Below are 20,194 nucleotides of genomic sequence, written 5' to 3'. Positions count from 1 at the left end.
ACCTGCTATTGGTGGGTACATTTCTCTGACCTGCTATTGGTGGGTGCATTTCTCTGACCTGCTATTGGTGGGTGCATTTATATGACCTGCTATTGGTGGGTGCATTTCCCTGACCTGCTATTGGTGGGTGCATTTATATGACCTGCTATTGGTGGGTGCATTTCCCTGACCTGCTATTGGTGGGTGCATTTCTCTGACCTGCTATTGGTGGGTGCATTTCTCTGACCTGCTATTGGTGGGTGCATTTCCCTTACCTGCTATTGGTGGGTGCATTTCCCTGACCTGCTATTGGTGGGTGTATTTCCCTGACCTGCTATTGGTGGGTGCATTTCCCTGACCTGCTATTGGTGGGTGCATTTCTCTGACCTGCTATTGGTGGGTGCATTTCTCTGACCTGCTATTGGTGGGTACATTTCTCTGACCTGCTATTGGTGGGTGCATTTATCTGACCTGCTATTGGTGGGTGCATTTCTCTGACCTGCTATTGGTGGGTGCATTTCTCTGACCTGCTATTGGTGGGTGCATTTCCCTGACCTGCTATTGGTGGGTGCATTTCCCTGACCTGCTATTGGTGGGTGCATTTCTCTGACCTGCTATTGGTGGGTGCATTTCTCTGACCTGCTATTGGTGGGTGCATTTATATGACCTGCTATTGATGGGTGCATTTCCCTGACCTGCTATTGGTGGGTGCATTTCTCTGACCTGCTATTGGTGGGTGCATTTCTCTGACCTGCTATTGGTGGGTGCATTTCTCTGACCTGCTATTGGTGGGTGCATTTCTCTGACCTGCTATTGGTGGGTGCATTTCTCTGACCTGCTATTGGTGGGTGCATTTCTCTGACCTGCTATTGGTGGGTGCATTTATCTGACCTGCTATTGGTGGGTGCATTTCTCTGACCTGCTATTGGTGGGTGCATTTCTCTGACCTGCTATTGGTGGGTGCATTTCCCTGACCTGCTATTGGTGGGTGCATTTCCCTGACCTGCTATTGGTGGGTGCATTTCTCTGACCTGCTATTGGTGGGTGCATTTCTCTGACCTGCTATTGGTGGGTGCATTTATATGACCTGCTATTGATGGGTGCATTTCCCTGACCTGCTATTGGTGGGTGCATTTCTCTGACCTGCTATTGGTGGGTGCATTTCTCTGACCTGCTATTGGTGGGTGCATTTCTCTGACCTGCTATTGGTGGGTGCATTTCTCTGACCTGCTATTGGTGGGTGCATTTCTCTGACCTGCTATTGGTGGGTGCATTTCTCTGACCTGCTATTGGTGGGTGCATTTATATGACCTGCTATTGGTGGGTGCATTTCTCTGACCTGCTATTGGTGGGTGCATTTATATGACCTGCTATTGGTGGGTGCATTTCCCTGACCTGCTATTGGTGGGTGCATTTCCCTGACCTGCTATTGGTGGGTGCATTTCCCTGACCTGCTATTGGTGGGTGCATTTCTCTGACCTGCTATTGGTGGGTGCATTTCTCTGACCTGCTATTGGTGGGTGCATTTCTCTGACCTGCTATTGGTGGGTGCATTTCCCTGACCTGCTATTGGTGGGTGCATTTCCCTGACCTGCTATTGGTGGGTGCATTTCTCTGACCTGCTATTGGTGGGTGCATTTCTCTGACCTGCTATTGGTGGGTGCATTTATATGACCTGCTATTGGTGGGTGCATTTCCCTGACCTGCTATTGGCGGGTGCATTTCCCTGACCTGCTATTGGTGGGTGCATTTCCCTGACCTGCTATTGGTGGGTGCATTTCTCTGACCTGCTATTGGTGGGTGCATTTCCCTGACCTGCTATTGGTGGGTGCATTTCTCTGACCTGCTATTGGTGGGTGCATTTCCCTGACCTGCTATTGGTGGGTGCATTTCCCTGACCTGCTATTGGTGGGTGCATTTCCCTGACCTGCTATTGGTGGGTGCATTTCTCTGACCTGCTATTGGTGGGTGCATTTCTCTGACCTGCTATTGGTGGGTGCATTTATATGACCTGCTATTGGTGGGTGCATTTCCCTGACCTGCTATTGGTGGGTGCATTTCTCTGACCTGCTATTGGCGGGTGCATTTCCCTGACCTGCTATTGGTGGGTGCATTTCTCTGACCTGCTATTGGTGGGTGCATTTATCTGACCTGCTATTGGTGGGTGCATTTCTCTGACCTGCTACTGGTGGGTGCATTTCCCTGACCTGCTATTGGCGGGTGCATTTCCCTGACCTGCTATTGGTGGGTGCATTTCCCTGACCTGCTATTGGTGGGTGCATTTCTCTGACCTGCTATTGGTGGGTGCATTTCCCTGACCTGCTATTGGTGGGTGCATTTCTCTGATCTGCTATTGGTGGGTGCATTTATCTGACCTGTTATTGGTGGGTGCATTTCTCTGACCTGCTATTGGTGGGTGCATTTATCTGACCTGCTATTGGTGGGTGCATTTCTCTGACCTGCTATTGGTGGGTGCATTTATCTGACCTGCTATTGGTGGGTGCATTTATCTGACCTGCTATTGGTGGGTGCATTTCTCTGACCTGCTATTGGTGGGTGCATTTCTCTGACCTGCTATTGGTGGGTGCATTTCTCTGACCTGCTATTGGTGGGTGCATTTCTCTGACCTGCTATTGGTGGGTGCATTTCTCTGACCTGCTATTGGTGGGTGCATTTATATGACCTGCTATTGGTGGGTGCATTTCTCTGACCTGCTATTGGTGGGTGCATTTCTCTGACCTGCTATTGGTGGGTGCATTTCTCTGACCTGCTATTGGTGGGTGCATTTCTCTGACCTGCTATTGGTGGGTGCATTTCCCTGATCTGCTATTGGTGGGTGCATTTCTCTGACCTGCTATTGGTGGGTGCATTTCTCTGACCTGCTATTGGTGGGTGCATTTCTCTGACCTGCTATTGGTGGGTGCATTTCTCTGACCTGCTATTGGTGGGTGCATTTCTCTGACCTGCTATTGGTGGGTGCATTTATCTGACCTGCTATTGGTGGGTGCATTTATCTGACCTGCTATTGGTGGGTGCATTTCCCTGACCTGCTATTGGCGGGTGCATTTCCCTGACCTGCTATTGGTGGGTGCCTTTATCTGACCTGCTATTGGTGGGTGCATTTATCTGACCTGCTATTGGTGGGTGCATTTATATGACCTGCTACTGGTGGGTGCATTTCCCTGACCTGCTATTGGCGGGTGCATTTCCCTGACCTGCTATTGGTGGGTGCATTTCCCGGACCTGCTATTGGTGGGTGCATTTCTCTGACCTGCTATTGGTGGGTGCATTTCCCTGACCTGCTATTGGTGGGTGCATTTCTCTGACCTGCTATTGGTGGGTGCATTTATATGACCTGCTATTGGTGGGTGCATTTATATGACCTGCTATTGGTGGGTGCATTTATATGACCTGCTATTGGTGGGTGCCTTTATCTGACCTGTTATTGGTGGGTGCATTTCCCTGACCTGCTATTGGTGGGTGCATTTCCCTGACCTGCTATTGGTGGGTGCATTTCCCTGACCTGCTATTGGTGGGTGCATTTCTCTGACCTGCTATTGGTGGGTGCATTTCCCTGACCTGCTATTGGTGGGTGCATTTATATGACCTGCTATTGGTGGGTGCATTTATATGACCTGCTATTGGTGGGTGCATTTATATGACCTGCTATTGGTGGGTGCATTTCTCTGACCTGCTATTGGTGGGTGCCTTTATCTGACCTGTTATTGGTGGGTGCATTTCCCTGACCTGCTATTGGCGGGTGCATTTCCCTGACCTGCTATTGGTGGGTGCATTTCCCTGACCTGCTATTGGTGGGTGCATTTCTCTGACCTGCTATTGGTGGGTGCATTTATATGACCTGCTATTGGTGGGTGCATTTATATGACCTGCTATTGGTGGGTGCATTTCCCTGACCTGCTATTGGTGGGTGCATTTCTCTGACCTGCTATTGGTGGGTGCCTTTATCTGACCTGCTATTGGTGGGTGCATTTATCTGACCTGTTATTGGTGGGTGCATTTCTCTGACATTTCTCTGACCTGCCATAAGTGCCCCATCTGTCAGTCATTGGTTACAGCATGTGCAATTGCATTTTGGAGGTAGAATTGTATAAATACAACCAAATTACTCTTTTCCATATGAAAGTATAATTAATTAATATGTGAAATTTTAACTGAGCGAAGCAAATACAACTAGCTTCTAGGCACCACTGCAAGACATAATGCAATGTTAACTTAGCAGAATTGTATAGATGTCATGTTACGTGGTTGTGGAACATGTAATATGCACATGAAACTCTGAAACTGCTATGTTTACATCGAAGGGTTAAAACCTGAGGGACCTGGCACCCAGACCACTTCATTGAGCTGAAGTGGTCTGGGTGACTATAGTGTCCCTTTAAGCTATAGACATTACAGCCTTGCACAGAAATATATATTAATATGTAAACTGGCATAATATTCAACGGGTTGGATTAGCGGAAATTTTACATTTAGAAGAGTATTTTGATAAAAGAATTCCCCTTTTCATACAAACTAATGGATTCATGCAGGATTTAAATTTTGTCTTCTAGCCATGTAACTCAGATACACCTCTATCTAAGCTATAGCATTGATATGCTTAGTTATTGAAGCCAGCATCTAGATGTAATTCTCCACTTACTGGCTACAACAAATACATGTATGCCCCATTGCATTCTGAACACCTTGTTTCATCAAAACAAAAAAGGCCTTACTTTTCCAACTCAGATGGGTCAAGCTTCCACCATGTGTCTGGTTCCAGGAACTCCACACCATAATCTCTTTCTATGGCCTGAGGAAAGCAAGAGGATCGCATTAAAGGATGGGTTCGTAGCAAACGGCATACATTTAAATGTTTTCTTTACTGGTGAGCAGTCATACGATTTTTAAACACATGGCAGAAAAAAATATACTGATATTTTACTGGCTAAACAAAACATTTAAACCCTTCTATGTTTTACTGATACAAACCATATTTGCATCTCAAACCAGTCTGTCAAGTGGGTGGGAACACTTGGCAACCATACACATGTCTACTAATTCAAAACTAATATCCATTGGAATATCCGGTAATCATCACCAAAGGAAATGCACACCCACACCTTCCAACATTTCAAATTTAAACAGACTGACACTCATTTTAATGGGATATTGATTGGTATTTATAGAGCTGAATAAGACATTTGAACTTGAATCAAGTATATTACTTACACAAACAAAAGTACGCATTTCTGGAATATTATCAATGTCAAGCTCTTACATACACACTCAGCATTCTGATTAGAGAGATCACAATAGGAAAGCACAAGGGAATTTGGATTCCAAAGATGGACTGTCCCTCCTAAAGATGCATACCCTGAAAATATGCAAGCCATGGTTAGTACCCAGGTAATCCAGACAGCAGGCCCAGACTATGTTTAATGCAAGCTTTATTTGAGGAGAGACGTCTGTGCATCTCCCTCCTGCACGAACAATTGCAAATATTTATATATCGCCAATATATTACACAACACTGTATACCAGGAAACGAGACAATCATTTAACTCTTACAAAACATATATGATATATAGTAACATTAGGTGAAGAGGATCCTGCTCAAATGAACTTGCAATCTAAACCTCTCTCTCAATGTTTCCTTACTATTCAACGTATGACACGGTTATGACACCAGAAACCAACAGAACTATAACACGTGTGTGCAGTACGCACATCCTCTGATTCAGGTTCCTCTGTGAAGTGTACGCGAGCAGAGGTAGGTTTTTAGTGCACCAATATATTCAGCCAGTATGAATATCTTCAGCTGAACAGCTCACTGCTGGTTTAACACTCAGCAGCCAATCATGAGCCTTGTATATTTTCCTCCATTAGAACGGGCCTAGTGGTATGAGATATGTTCATTCCCATTTTGTGGCTGCAATGGCTGTATTCATTATGTGACCAATAATGGGACAGAGGCTGCCGTTGTGAACACACGCACTGTAACCGAATCTATCACTCCCAAAGCGGGATAGAGGGAGACTCTGCTTCACTTACATCCTGCACACCTAGTAAGCACAGATCTTTATTTCTGTTTACAGTTGGTAGAAATACTTATTATTTTTTACTATTTGTAAGGTTTGTTTTAGCGCGTTTTGTGAACATCTACCTTCCATACTATGCATTAAAAAGTGGGTCAGTTCCAGTCTGGAATGTCAAGCATACAATTAACTGTAATCATACCATTTGTACGTAGGGTTTCATTTCCCATCTCTGAATATTAGTATTGTCAATGATAATAGGAGATCTTCTGTCATCCATTGCTCTCTTGGCTATAATAAACAAAACAAGAAAAATGTTGTTTAAAAAAAACAAAAAAACAAAAACACCACAAATCAAGAATAAATGTGTGATCTTCAGTTATTATAAATATATAAATGTCAACAATATGTAACTATATTTAAAGTAGCTATTTTCTCAATGAAAATATATAAAAGCTATATCAAAATTTGAAACAAAATAATTGGTTATTTTTAGTTTTTTTTGCATAGACAGAGATGCGGCTGCACGACAGATTAGGCTTACGCAGAAGCCAAATCACAACTCACGTTTCATTTGTATTACAGAAAGGAAATATAGTTAGTTATTGCATACAAAACGCCTGAACGTTGTAATGTACATGTTTCCGTCACTAAGTGTTTACAGATTCATACAGCTCAGGATATTAATAGTGTCATCATCCTTGGTCAATCAAACGGGTATAGGCAGATTACAGTAAGAGACATGTTGGGAAAGAGAGATGTCATCCATTGCATTACTACAAGATTTGCATTACTCTCAGTGAAAGGTAGGTTTATAGCATTCTATCATTCTATAATGATATTTCGACTGTCGACATGCCACAATCTGTCTTCATTTTACAACAGTTGAAACTTTAATTGTAAAGAAGAAGAAAAAAAATCAAAAACCAAAAAGCACTTTCCACACCGAGCGGCTCCCCTGTCTCCCGTCATCACTGCGTGGCTCAGTGTGGGGGAGTCCCTCTGTCCCCTTCCCCGCTGCAGTCTGAAAAACATTTATGTCCAAAACTATGTACACATATGCAATGAAATAAACTGGTAACATGTTCAATATCTAGTTAGACTGGTGGTGGTTATATGCCTTGGCCTATGACCTGCAATGTGATATTATGGTATTCTGAGCCTTCACCGCTGCTTCCACACGGTACTCCAGGTGGGAGGTCCGGGCCCCTAAGGCCTGTATCTCCGCTTTCATTTCCTTCGAGTTGCAGGAGATTTCACTAGCAAGGTAAGTCTTCACCTACGTTAGTTTTGGGAGAATTTATGCAGCCTCTCCCGTGTGGATATCTGGCTCGTCACTCCCCGCCATTGATATTGGGGAGATGGAGCCACGTGGGCTATCTTGGCGGCCATCTTGTGAGGCCTGGTGCGGGCAGGAGGCCGCGAACAGCTCCATCACATTAGGCTGTGAATCCAGCCTGTGGCCTTGCTTCTTGCGTGGTTGCTTCACTCCGGAGCCAGTACTGTGCATTGCTGAGTAGGTTGGTAAGTGTTTTGGGTCTAGTTGCCTCTGGAATGTGCTGGATACAATGCGGATTGTCGGGAGCGTTCATTCGACGGCCAAACCACGCCCCCAGAATTGGTAATTTTTTCTTGTAAAATAATGCTTTATTTGCCTTGATATATTACATGTCTTATGGATATATTTCCATTTCATAGGCAATAACCTAGTTTGCCCTTAGGTGGAGCTATTTCTTATACAGAGTAAAAAATATCAGTCCCCTATAAATATTGCGGACTTTGCCAGTCAACGCGCCCGACTATAGAGACATTTGCAACGACCATCCCCCTTGCATTCCTCACAGCATATTAGGAAGACTTCAAACACATCTATACTGCTGGGTAACCAAATCATAATATAAAGAAACAATATGGACACCTGTTTGAACATCTGGTGCTGGATTCCTCTCAAATAGATAATAAAGTAATAGATGTAACAATGTCAGATTTTTAAACTTACATTTGTTTCCCCATTTGCTATCACAAATGGTATTGATGCTTGTGCTCTGCCCTCTGTTATTCAATTACTAAGCCAACAGCATTACAGCAGAAGGTGCATTGGTACTGGAGAGAACTGGTGCTCAAAAATCAAACTTCTTTGGACAGCTAAACTAATCAGGATTTGCTGCAATGAGTCCAGAAATGACAAATGAAAAAAATAAGGAAGTGGCTATATGACTACACGGTTCTCCCGTTGCTTTCAACAAATGGAAATACTATTCTTTTCATATACACTGCTCAAAAAAATAAAGGGAACACAAAAATAACACATTCTAGATCTGAATGAATGAAATATTCTTATAAATACTTTGTTCTTTACATAGTTGAATGTGCTGACAACAAAATCACACAAAAATTAAAAAATGGAAATCACATTTTTCATCCCATGGAGGTCTGGATTTGGAGTCACACTCAAAATTAAAGTGGAAAACACACTACAGGCTGATCCAACTTTGATGTAATGTCCTTAAAACAAGTCAAAATGAGGCTCAGTAGTGTGTGTGACCGCCCTACAACGCCTGTGCATGCTCCTAATGAGGTGGCGTATGGTCTCCTGAGGGATCTCCTCCCAGACCTGGACTAAAGCATCTGCCAACTCCTGGACAGTCTGTGGTGCAACATGACGTTGGTGGATGGAGCGAGACATGATGTCCCAGATGTGCTCAATTGAATTCAGGTCTGGAGAACGGGCAGGCCAGTCCATAGCATCAATGCCTTCATCTTGCAGGAACTGCTGACACATTCCAGCCACATGAGGTCTAGCACTGTCTTGCATTAGGAGGAACCCAGGGCCAACCGCACCAGCATATGGTCTCACAAGGGGTCTGAGGATCTCATCTCGGTACCTAATGGCAGTCGGGCTACCTCCGACGAGCACATGGAGGGCTGTGCGGCCCCCCAAAGAAATGCCACCCCACACCATTACTGACCCACTGCCAAACTGGTCATGCTGGAGGATGTTGCAGGCAGCAGAACATTCTCCACGGCGTCTCCAGACTCTGTCACGTCTGTCACATGTGCTCAGTGTGAACCTGCTTTTATCTGTGAAGAGCACAGGGCGCCAGTGGCGAATTTGCCAATCTTGGTGTTCTCTGGCAAATGCCAAACGTCCTGCACGGTGTTGGGCTGTAAGCACAACCCCCACCTGTGGACGTCGGGCCCTCATCCCACCCTCATGGAGTCTGTTTCTGACTATTTGAGCAGATACATGCACATTTGTGGCCTGCTGGAGGTCATTTTGCAGGGCTCTGGCAGTGCTCCTCCTGTTCCTCCTTGCACAAAGGCGGAGGTAGAAGTCCTGCTGCTAGGTTGTTGCCCTCCTACGGCCTCCTCCACGTCGCCTGATGTACTGGCCTGTCTCCTGGTAGCGCCTCCATGCTCTGGACACTACGCTGACAGACAAATTAAACCTTCTTGCCACAGCTCGCATTGATGTGCCATCCTGGATGAGCTGCACTACCTGAGCCACTTGTGTGGGTTGTAGACTCCGTCTCATACCACTAGAGTGAAAGCACCGCCAGCATTCAAAAGTTACCAAAACATCAGCCAGGAAGCATAGGAACTGAGAAGTGGTCTGTGGTCACCACCTGCAGAACCACTCCTTTATTGGGGGTGTCTTGCAAATTGCCTATAATTTCCACCTGTTGTCTATCCCATTTGCACAACAGCATGTGAAATTGATTGTCACTCAGTGTTGCTTCCTAAGTGGACAGTTTGATTTCACAGACGTGTGATTGACTTGGAGTTACATTGTGTTGTTTAAGTGTTCCCTTTAATTTTGTGAGCAGTGTATTATTGCTACTGTAAGCATTATATAAACAACACCGGCTCAGGCACAAAGGCAAATGAAAAAATACATTAATATTTCTACATAAACACACAAACTCTATATATTTAAAAAATATACAATGCCTAACCTCTGTTTTGGTTCCAATTGTGTGCATCTCCAAGCAGTTTAACATCATATGTATATCCTTCCTCCTGGCCAAAGTAATCGTCAGTGCTGAACACGATGCCATCTGGACACTGTTCAAGCAGACCACTGTTGAATAAAAAAAAAAAGAAAATATACTGTTAAATATGATTCCTGAAATTTCTCTTTTTTATTTAGGTAATATTTTACTCCTTGACAGCCTCTAAGTAAATTACATGTATAATATATTGATTATCTGGCTAAAATAACTTCAGATTATTAAAGGTGAATTAGTTAGGGACAATCAAGAGAGAGTTTTTTTTCCATCTTTTGCTTTCAACTATGCAGATTGTCAAACAATGTTTAGTAAATTGAACCCCAAGGAGATGAATCCCACAGTTTATATGGCTAAATGAATTTGATGTTCAAATAAGCTCAGTGACCCATTTTTTCACTGTAACATATTAGATTCTTCCCAGTGTCAGAAAGGTCTTGTTGCTCTGTAGAAGCAGTGATGTTATTGAAACAATTTAGATTGGGCTGCTGCCTGTCACCCATGCCTCACAACACAACGGATTTTGGCAGGACCCAAATTTGTTCTCTAGTGTTCTACTGTTGGGAACATCAGAAAACTGTCTCCAAAAAGGGCATCATGAGCGAACAGTAGATGTGCTCACAGTACACTCAGGGCACTAGGATCCTGCAGAGAGCACGAAAATAGGCTGCTACATGCGCCGGCTTGGATGATTGACAGGCAGTCTGGCGTGCATTCATGCCAGGCTAACCTGTCAATCTTTCTAGCAGACCCATCCTCTTTTTGTGACGGTCTCCTCCGATCAGCGGTGCCAGTAATATGATTGCGCCATTCAGGGGGCATCAATGTAGGAAGGTATGATGGGCCCGCTCCAGGCATTAGGGACCTAATTAAATAGCATGTGGGCTCATATTATAATAATAAGAAAAAAAATCACACGCCGAAAAAAATCCCCCATCCTGTAGCTTTCAGCGGTAGTGGAGGACTCGGCCCGGAGCTGCATTCGAGGTAAGTTTTAATCTATTTTTAAATGTTTCTATTTAATAAGTGACAAGTAAAAAATGCACCAAAAACAAAAAAAGTTTGGCGTAACCCTTTAATGAAATGGTTTTGGTGCATAGACCCAGTCCCTGCAGTCTGACAATGTCAAATGTTACCCTTCCAGAGTAACAACAATGTAGCTGTCCTACTGATAGCCACTACCACAGCTTGATGCCAACAAACGTATTTTACCTTGTCTACTATTTGTCATGGTGCAATACCCCAACACACAGAGTTTAGGATAGCAAGGGACAAGACTAGGATATAACATATTACCGGGCCTTAGAATGGCCGGACTAATTCTTCTTGACCACTCTGCTGCCTTTGACACTGTTGACCATGTTCTCCTTCTCCAAACTCTTCAATCACTCGGTCTCTGTGACACTGTCCTCTCTTGGTTTTCCTCCTACCTCTCCCAACGTTCATTCAGTGTCCTTTTCTAATGATACCTCCTCCCTTTGTCCTGTCTCTGTTGGAGTCCCCCAAGGCTCTGTCCTTGGTCCCCCTCTATTTTCTCTTTATACTGCCTCGCTTAGCAAACTTATTACCTCATTTGGATTCCAATACCACCTGTACGCTGATGACACTCAGATATACCTCTCTTCCCGGGACCTCTCCCCTGCCGTCCTGCAACGTGTCACTGCTTGCCTTTCTTCCATCTCTGACTGGATGTCCTCCTGCTTTTTGAAACTCAATCTTTTTTAAAACTTAACTCCTTGTCTTTCCTCCTGCTAATACTGACCAATTATAGCCCCTCCTATATCTCTTCACTGATCCGCAGGTATGCTCCTTCTTGGTCTCTCCACTCTGTCCATGACCTTCTCCTGTCCGCTGCTCGCACCCGTACGGCCAACTCACACTTGCAGGACTTCTTGCGGGTGGCTCCTTTTCTTTGGAATAGCCTGCCTACCGCCATCAGACTCTCCAATCATTTAAAAGTGCCTCAAAACCCATCTCTTTAGGAAAGCTTATGGCCTCCCAGAGTAACCTCTACCTCAAGTACCTGTCTCTTGCGCTCTCCTAAACGGCAGCACTCTATTCTCTCCTCCAGCTCTGCTTCACTCCACCTTGTTTGAATGCTACCTCCTGTCCTGTTGTGTTTTACGCCCCACCTCCTATAAACTGTGAGCTCGTTTGAGCAGGGCCCTCTTCAACTTATTGTTCCTGTAAGTTTTTGTAATTGTCTCATTTATTGTTAAATCTCCCCTTTGATAATATTGTAAAGCACTACGGAATATGCTGGCGCTATATAAATACCAGTAATAATAATAGTAATAAAGCATAATCAGAGACGAGACGAGGTCAGGGTAATGGAGAGACAGAGAAAAGGAAAACTAGCCAGAGTCAGTACACAGTAAACAGTCAGACGGGCAAACAAGACAGGAAAGGGTTAAAGTTAAACTCAGAGTCAGGAACAAAGCCAAGGTCAGTACCAGAATAAACACAATAGATCAAGGAATGCACTAAAGGGTACTGAAACAGAAACCACGATAGGGCAAAGTGCACAGGGCTAGGGAAGTTTAAATATCCTTTAATTTATATTTGATTGGCCCATGTCATGCCCACACCCCCAAAATGTGCGTGTGCCGGAATGACGTGGGCCAATGGGAGACTGAATCCACTTGTGGCTCCCACTACCCCTTTAAGAGCGCGCTCGTGACACGAGCCGCGCTCAAAGTGCCAGGAGGGCCTCGTGACCTCTCACTGTGTTCAGTGCACGCGGCCCACTCAGAGGAGGAGATCGAGTTGCATGCGGCTCGAGCAGAGGATCACGCCACACTATTGCACCATATAATAGGCAGGCTTGGTTTTACAGCATCCCCTTTCCAAAATAAAAGTCAAAAAGTTATTCTTCTTACCATGACAACTGTCAACTATGCATCTGCACTAAACTTTACAGGTGTCTTTCTAACTTACATTTTTAATGCATTACCTATATACTGCATTAAAAATAGGGTAATTTAATCCCATAGTTTCCCTTTCTAAAGTAATGTGTTGAGGAGCAAGACTCAATAAGAATGGAATGCCTTTACTTATACAGGCAAATCAGTTAGTCCTATAATTTTTAAGATTCATCATTAAGGGGCAATGACATTATAGCAAGTGAAACAGTAGATTCTCAGAAAAGGTCAAAGATGTTTTAAATATACGTACCGTGCCAATGTACTTTTTCCTGAGCCAGGGACACCTCTTAAAAGAACAAGTGTTCTTTTGTACCTATCAAAAGGCTTAATATTATAATCCTTATTCAGATGTGGTTCACTAAACGTCCGAAGGGCATGGTGTAATGAAGTATCTTTTGATCTACAGATATCGCTTCCATATTCTTTGTGCTTGCTTTCAATATCATGCTCATGGAATGGCTGTCTAAAGCTGCCCCATTGATCATTATACTTGTTCTGGGAAGAAGGCATTTCATTTTGTTCATCTGGCCTCTGATACTTGTCATTGCATCCATAATGGTTCTGTTTTTGAGGGTATGGTACATATGGTTTATTATTTTGGCTTTGGAAATTTGATGTATAATTATATTCTTCTCGAGGTGGTCCACGGGAGTCAGATAAAGAAAACCTTGGTGGTACAGCATTGTTTAAAAAAGGAGAATTATTTGTTCTGTTGGACTCTTCATGTTCTCGCCATACAGTTTCTCTATTATAGGAGATTTGGTTATGAGGGATGACACTATATTCCCCTTGTGAAGACAGGGCATTATTGTAGGCAGTTGATGAGTAGAAAGATTCCTGAATATTATTTGAACTGCATTCATTTTCCCTCACATTTTTATTTTGAGGTGGTGGGCTATAGGGTCTAAATAAACACTGTGGTGGTTGGTCAGGGAATCCTGGTGGCATTCTACTATATAAGAAAGGTGGGTTTATAGTTCTGTTCGACACATTGTGCTCTCTCCATTCTGTCTGTCTGTTAAAGGTTTGTTTATTTTGTGGGCCGACACCACTGCTGTGAGGATGACTTGTTCTGGAGAAAGGTTCCTGATTCACACCACAAACGTTTTCCTTAATTGGTATATTTTGCAACGAAAGGACATGAAACCTTGGTGGCACTGTATTGTTTAAAAAAGGATTATTGCTTGTTATATTGGACCTATAAGGATCGCTACAGACAGTCTGTGTGTTAGTGTTAGAAGAGGTGGTGTTTTTATGAGTGGGGACACTGTGTACATCTTGTGAAGATTGAGTGTTGTAAGGACTACTTGTCATGCAAACAGGCTCCTGAATAGTGTTTGAAAATGTGCATTTATTTTCATGAACGTCAACAGTTTCTGTTTCATCTTCCAGTTGATGCAATTCCTTGTAAAACTGCCGCAACTCATAGTCCATGCCATTGTCACCTTTAGAATTGGTGGCTTTCCGCAACTCAACTGTTTTTATCTTATAAGGAGGTACGGTACTGTCCTTACTACTAGACCTCTGAGACACATTTTTAACTTTAGGAGGAGGAAAGAGCGGCCCAATAAATGTACTGCTCGTTAATGAAAATGTAGCACTAGAAACCGGGCAATTTTTGCTTGTGTCAGCTTCAGTAAAAGCACATTTAAATAAGTGGTCATCAGGTTCATCCTTTCCACTATTAGAGTTGCATTCCCTAGATTCTAAATCATAAATCCCTCTGGACCTAGCCACCAAAGTGCCAGCATCATTTGGGGGGTCTCTGACAGTAGAACTTTTATTTCCACCATATTTTTCCTCAAACTTACCCTTGTTAGAGAGAGGAAAACAACTATTGAGATTTGGTTTTATTATGCGGTTTTCAGTCAGAGAGTGTCCAGTGATATTTTGATCTGTCCATGGCGCGTAGTCATTGGGTCTGCTCTTTTTCACACAAGGTTCAGAGGAACCATGCTCAAACCGAGATGCAGGCTTTTCAACATGAGGCATCTGTAAAAAGTATATACAAATGTATGTTTACATAAAATAAAAAGATAACAATTGTTCTTATAATAGACATATATCACTGACCAAATAAAATACACTTGAGATTTTATTTCACAAATATTGAATCCAGCAAGAACCCCCAAAGCCATCAAAACTTCACAGAAGGTTTGTTTTATGTTTTCCAGTCATCAGTTTCAATTATTTCTTCGTCTTCGTCTTGGTCTCTAATACAAATTCAAGCCTACTTGTCTTCTTAGTCAAGCAGTAAGTAGCTATGACATTTACCAAATGCCTAACGTGGACCATTTTTTCAGAGGAAATGGCTAGCTCTTAACAGTACTTATTAGATGATCTTATTGATGATCTATTAGCAGACACTCTGTAAATGTATGTGCTCTATGTACATACTAAAGTTTAAATAGACTGAATTGTGGGTTTTACTTATTCTGAGATCTGTGTAACACATTCTGAGATCCAGAAAAAGTAGAGACCTTGTGTAGAAAGGAGGGTCAATGGATTACTCATCCAGCAGTTATTTAAAATGAAAACTATATGTTCCTTACTACAGTAAGTCTTAAGAAATTTTCAGAATTTTTTTGCTTCATGAAAATAATCCGAAATGTAAATATTATATTCAGGTCAGTTTTTCATATTGAGATTATTTTTTTGTATTGTATGCAATTGTAATTATAAAGTACATTATAGAAGTAAACACTTTAAATCCAATATAACCCTAAAATAAAATGTTTGTTTTCTGTCATTTGCTTTGTTATTGCATTTAATAATATCCACTTGAAACTGAATTCAAATTGGGAATGGTTACTAATTAATATACATAACATATTAATTGATTGGACATCTGGATTCTTGTATACTCATTATCTTTGTGATATAAAAACACTAAATATCTGCTCAGAATCCTGGTATTGTTGCTTTAGTTATCTGGGCATTGTCCACAGTTTTATGTCAAACTGTTTAGGACCAGTTTGACAAAAATAGGGCATTTAACTGGTACCACACTGATAATGCAGAATTTTAACTGTGCTAACACTGCCCTAGAACCTCCAATTACTGCCATCTACGTTTGCTAAAATTTACGCAGAAGTGTTAATCCCACATCATCAATTAAAGGGGCAGTTTCCAGATAGCATGGGTGTGTAATTTTTAAAACTGCTCCTACAAGGTTTGAAATAAACCCAAGACACAATGTCCAAAGAACATCATAATCAATACACTGTGCTGCCTGTGCTGTAGTGGTTATGGCACTTAGAGTGCCCTCTTTAACAAAAAAAAAAAAAACAATAAATATATATATATACACATACACACATACTGTGACAAACTCCCCTTCCCATGTGAGTTTGCCACGAGCTCTTGGAGGAGCTTGCTTGCCAGCTTCCTGCCCACAGACTATGGGCCCTGCAGGGAAACCTGTAAAAGACTAGGTAACTGACTTTGTTCGTGCCCTTTCTCTAATTTGTTCGGGAACTGAAGTCTTGTAAGGACTAGAGCTCCCAGGACTGAGTGTCGTCCAGTGTCTGGGGCAGCGGTGTATTTACCACGAAGCTGGCAAGGCATTTGCCTTGGGCGGCACTTTCAGGGGGGCGGCAAAAAAAGCCACCCCCCAAACGCTCTAGCAAATGCCTTGCCAGCCTCTTGTCCTGGGGGGATCTGGAGCTAGCCGGGTAGCCGCCTCTGGGCCCCCCCGAGGCTGGCATGGGCTGATGTGGGAGGCGGGCAGTAAGGGAGCACTCTGAGCTCTTTCCTGCTTAGCTCCTTCGCGGGCACTACAGTGATGCTGGAGCCGGAATATGATGTCAATGTAAGCAAATAATAATAAAAAAAAAATTGTGAATGTGTTAGTGTGTGTGTGTTGGTTAGTGTGTCTGTTAGTGTATGTCTGATAGTGAGAGTGAGTGTGTCTATTAGTGAGAGTGAGTGTGTGTGCCTGTTGGTGAGTGATAGTATGTGTGTCAAAGATTGTTAGTCGGAGAGTGTGTCTGTCACAGAGAGTGTGTATTTGTCAGTCAATGTGTATGTCTGTTAGCAAATGTGTGTTTCTAACACTGAGTGTATATGTGTCTGTCAGTGAGTGTGTATGTGTGTCTGACAATGAGTGAGTGTGTGTATCTGTCAGTGAAAACGTGTCTCAGTTAGTGTGTCTGTCGGTGAATGTGAGTTTGCATGTCTGTCAGTGAGTGTGTATGTTACAGTGAAAGTGTGTGTTGGTTAAACAGGGTGTGTGACAATTACTGTGTATCTGTCATCGAGTGTATGTCAGTCTATGCATTAGTGAAGGCGTGTGTCCGTTAGGCAAAGAGCGTGTTGGTTTTTAACATGAAGTGAAATTTAGAAGAGGACGGGGGGTTGTCTGAGTTTTGTCATGCCTAGGGCAGCACAAAACCAGAATACACCACTGGCCTAGGGGTGGATAGAGTGACTTTCCCTTGGGCTCCAGGGCCCCAGTCAAGCCACGGCGACTGTGGGCAGAGGTGGAGCGGTTTGTCCTCTGTTCTAGCTAGGAAGCGGTCCTTGGCAGAGGTACCCAGCCAGGGGTACAAGGAGCTCTGTTACACATACAAACACAAAGTATATTGCACTGCAATAAACAAAAGTAAAATAAATAAAAAAAAAAAATTAAAACAAGTTTGTTGATGACAAAAAACAGATCTGAAGACTACTTCAGTCCTGAAACTCTGAGTTACCAAAAATATGAATGTCAGGTCTCTATGTCACCTAGAAAATGGATCCTACCTCTATGGTTTTACTATGCACAAAAGTGCAGTGGATATGAAAAGCACTGTATTTATCCCATCATTGCCTCCAGTTAACTTATTTAGAAACGCAAATCTAATACTTTCCTGAGAATCCTGTAAAGACATCTGTTATAAACGGGACGAGTAAATTATACTGCCACATGGCAGTTTATTCCCACCAAACAGCAACTGAAATTCAGTTAGAAAAGCAGGTTGCCCAGTGCATAGAATGATCAATACTGCAGGGCCATTAGCGCAGATGGTGGTAGCTGTATGTGTTGGTCATGCCTGTGATGTGAGAACGGTCTTTAATGTGGGTGCACGACTGGTGACATTTGGCTCTAAGAACAAAACTAAATGTTTCAACCCTGGATTAAACACAAATCATTGTATATATGATGTATCCTGTATTAAAACACAAATCAGTGTGTGGATGTATATATATATATATATATATATATATATATATATATATATATATATATATATATATACATACATACCTACATACGGTATCCTGTGTTAAAACACAAATTATTGTATATATGAGGTATCCTGATTTAAACACAAATCCTTGTATATATGGGGTATCCTGTATTAAACACAAATCATTGTGTGTGTGTGTGTGTGTGTGTGTGTGTGTGTGTGTGTATTTGAGATTCCTGTGTTAAAACACAAATCATTGTATATATGAGGTACCCTGATTTAAACACAATATGGGGTATCCTGTATTAAAACACAAATCATTGTATATATGGGGTATCCTGTATTAAACACAAATCATTATATATGGGGTACCCTGTATTAAACACAAATCATTATATATGGGGTACCCTGTATTAAACACAAATCATTATATATGGGGTATCCTGTATTAAACACAAATCATTATATATGGGGTATCCTGTATTAAACACAAATCATTGTATATATGGGGTATCCTGTATTAAACACAAATCATAGTATATATTAGGTTGCCTGGATTCAATACAATTCATTGTATATAGGAGGTCTGTATATGAAAACTGTCACTATAACCTCACATTTTACCATAAAAGAAAGAACAAAGATAGAAGTAATTTAACATATATAAGATGTGAGAGTAAGTATATGAGATGTGCCAATGTGTTACTCTTCTATGTCTAACAACAAAGTGACACTCGGACACCCCGAACTGCTGGACACATTGTAACCCTATAGCTCCATGCAGGAAGTACAGAATGTATGTTTACTTTGTTGATAACATGCACCGATCTTTGTTAATGTCATTAAATTCAGTGGCAGTGGGACGGTGTATGTATAATTACTGACATGTTACAGGTCTCCCAGTAATGTGCCCTGTGTTCCCCTTTCTATTTCCCCCAGATATATATATATATATATATATCATTTTAAAAAATCTCTTTTCTCTCTTTCTCCCTCCCTCCCTGGCTGTGAATGGCACATGTCCTATAACCGCAGGAAGCCAGCCATAGTCACCCTAACAGACCACACACAGTGATACCTACCTCCAAGGACAGCTCTAGGTCTAAGCCCCGGAACCGAAACCAGACCCAGAAAGAAAGCCAGGCCTAAGCAGCCATTTACACGAGTCGCCACGTGACGTTGCTCAGCTGCGCCAGCCGAAGCGCATGCCGGGAGATGTAGTTTCCGTTCCCCTTCCCTGGACTGCTTGCTCATTGAGTTCAGGGACATGGAGCTATGCAGACAGAGCACTGCCACTCTGTGTGTTTGTGTTGTCTGCATGCTGGTTTCTATTCAGTGTCACCAAGCCATACTATTTTATCAAACCTTGTGTTGTATTAACCTGGGACAAATAATAATGGTTTTTTAAATATCTAATTTTGTGTGTGTTTTGTAATAATGATCCCATTTTTTTTTCTGTGTTTAAAAATAATGTCATTGTATTATAGGAGTTAAGTGTTATCTTTTAAAAGAGATAAGGGTGAGGTTGAGTGTATGTAACTGTGCATGTGAGTCTGTGGACGTGTTTGTGTGTGTTTGTGCATGTGTGTTTTTATGTCCATGTGCATCTGTCAGTTCCCAGATCATTTATTTTCAGGAAAACAGTCACGCAAAGTATGTTTCCTTCTAAAATAATCATTATCTCCTCTAAAACCCAAAGGTAATTTCCACTCTCTACCTGTGTGTCATAAAAAGCTCTTTATTTCTCTCCTCATACACAAGCTGTGTATTGAACTGTAAAATATATTTTGTCAGTAATTTATTAATATTATTTTGGAATATGTCCTTTGCTTCCTTTTGGTATTGTGTGTTTGTGTGTTCCTGTGTGTGACAATTTGCATCTGTATCTGTGTGCGACAATGTATGTGTATATGTGAATACACACATGCATGCAAACACTAACATTGCACACAAACACACCCCTGCATTTAAACACTAACACCACACAGACACAGCCATGCATTCAAGCACTACACCCAAACACATCCTTGCATGCAAACATCATCACTACACTACAAAAACACCCCTGCGTTCAGTCA

General features: G+C 42.3%; 1 protein-coding gene across 1 annotated transcript in view; it reads right to left on the bottom strand.

Annotated features, from left to right (window-relative positions):
• The window catches only part of LOC134571246 (uncharacterized), a 516,374-nt gene extending 497,087 nt beyond the window's left edge, over positions 1–19,287 (bottom strand). The window contains exons 1-5 of the mRNA XM_063429422.1: positions 19,199–19,287; positions 13,196–14,937; positions 9,971–10,095; positions 6,217–6,305; positions 4,713–4,789 (exon numbers count right to left, since the gene is read on the bottom strand). Of these exons, the coding sequence (XP_063285492.1) occupies positions 4,713–4,789; positions 6,217–6,305; positions 9,971–10,095; positions 13,196–14,937 (2,033 nt within the window). The 5' untranslated portion in view covers positions 19,199–19,287. The remainder of the gene's footprint in view (positions 1–4,712; positions 4,790–6,216; positions 6,306–9,970; positions 10,096–13,195; positions 14,938–19,198) is intronic.
• Between the last annotated feature and the right edge of the window lie 907 nt (positions 19,288–20,194).

Source organism: Pelobates fuscus, chromosome 1 (genome assembly GCF_036172605.1).
Source record: "Pelobates fuscus isolate aPelFus1 chromosome 1, aPelFus1.pri, whole genome shotgun sequence".
Taxonomy (NCBI): Eukaryota; Metazoa; Chordata; class Amphibia; order Anura; family Pelobatidae; genus Pelobates; species Pelobates fuscus.
This window is presented reverse-complemented; position numbering and strand designations above follow the sequence as displayed.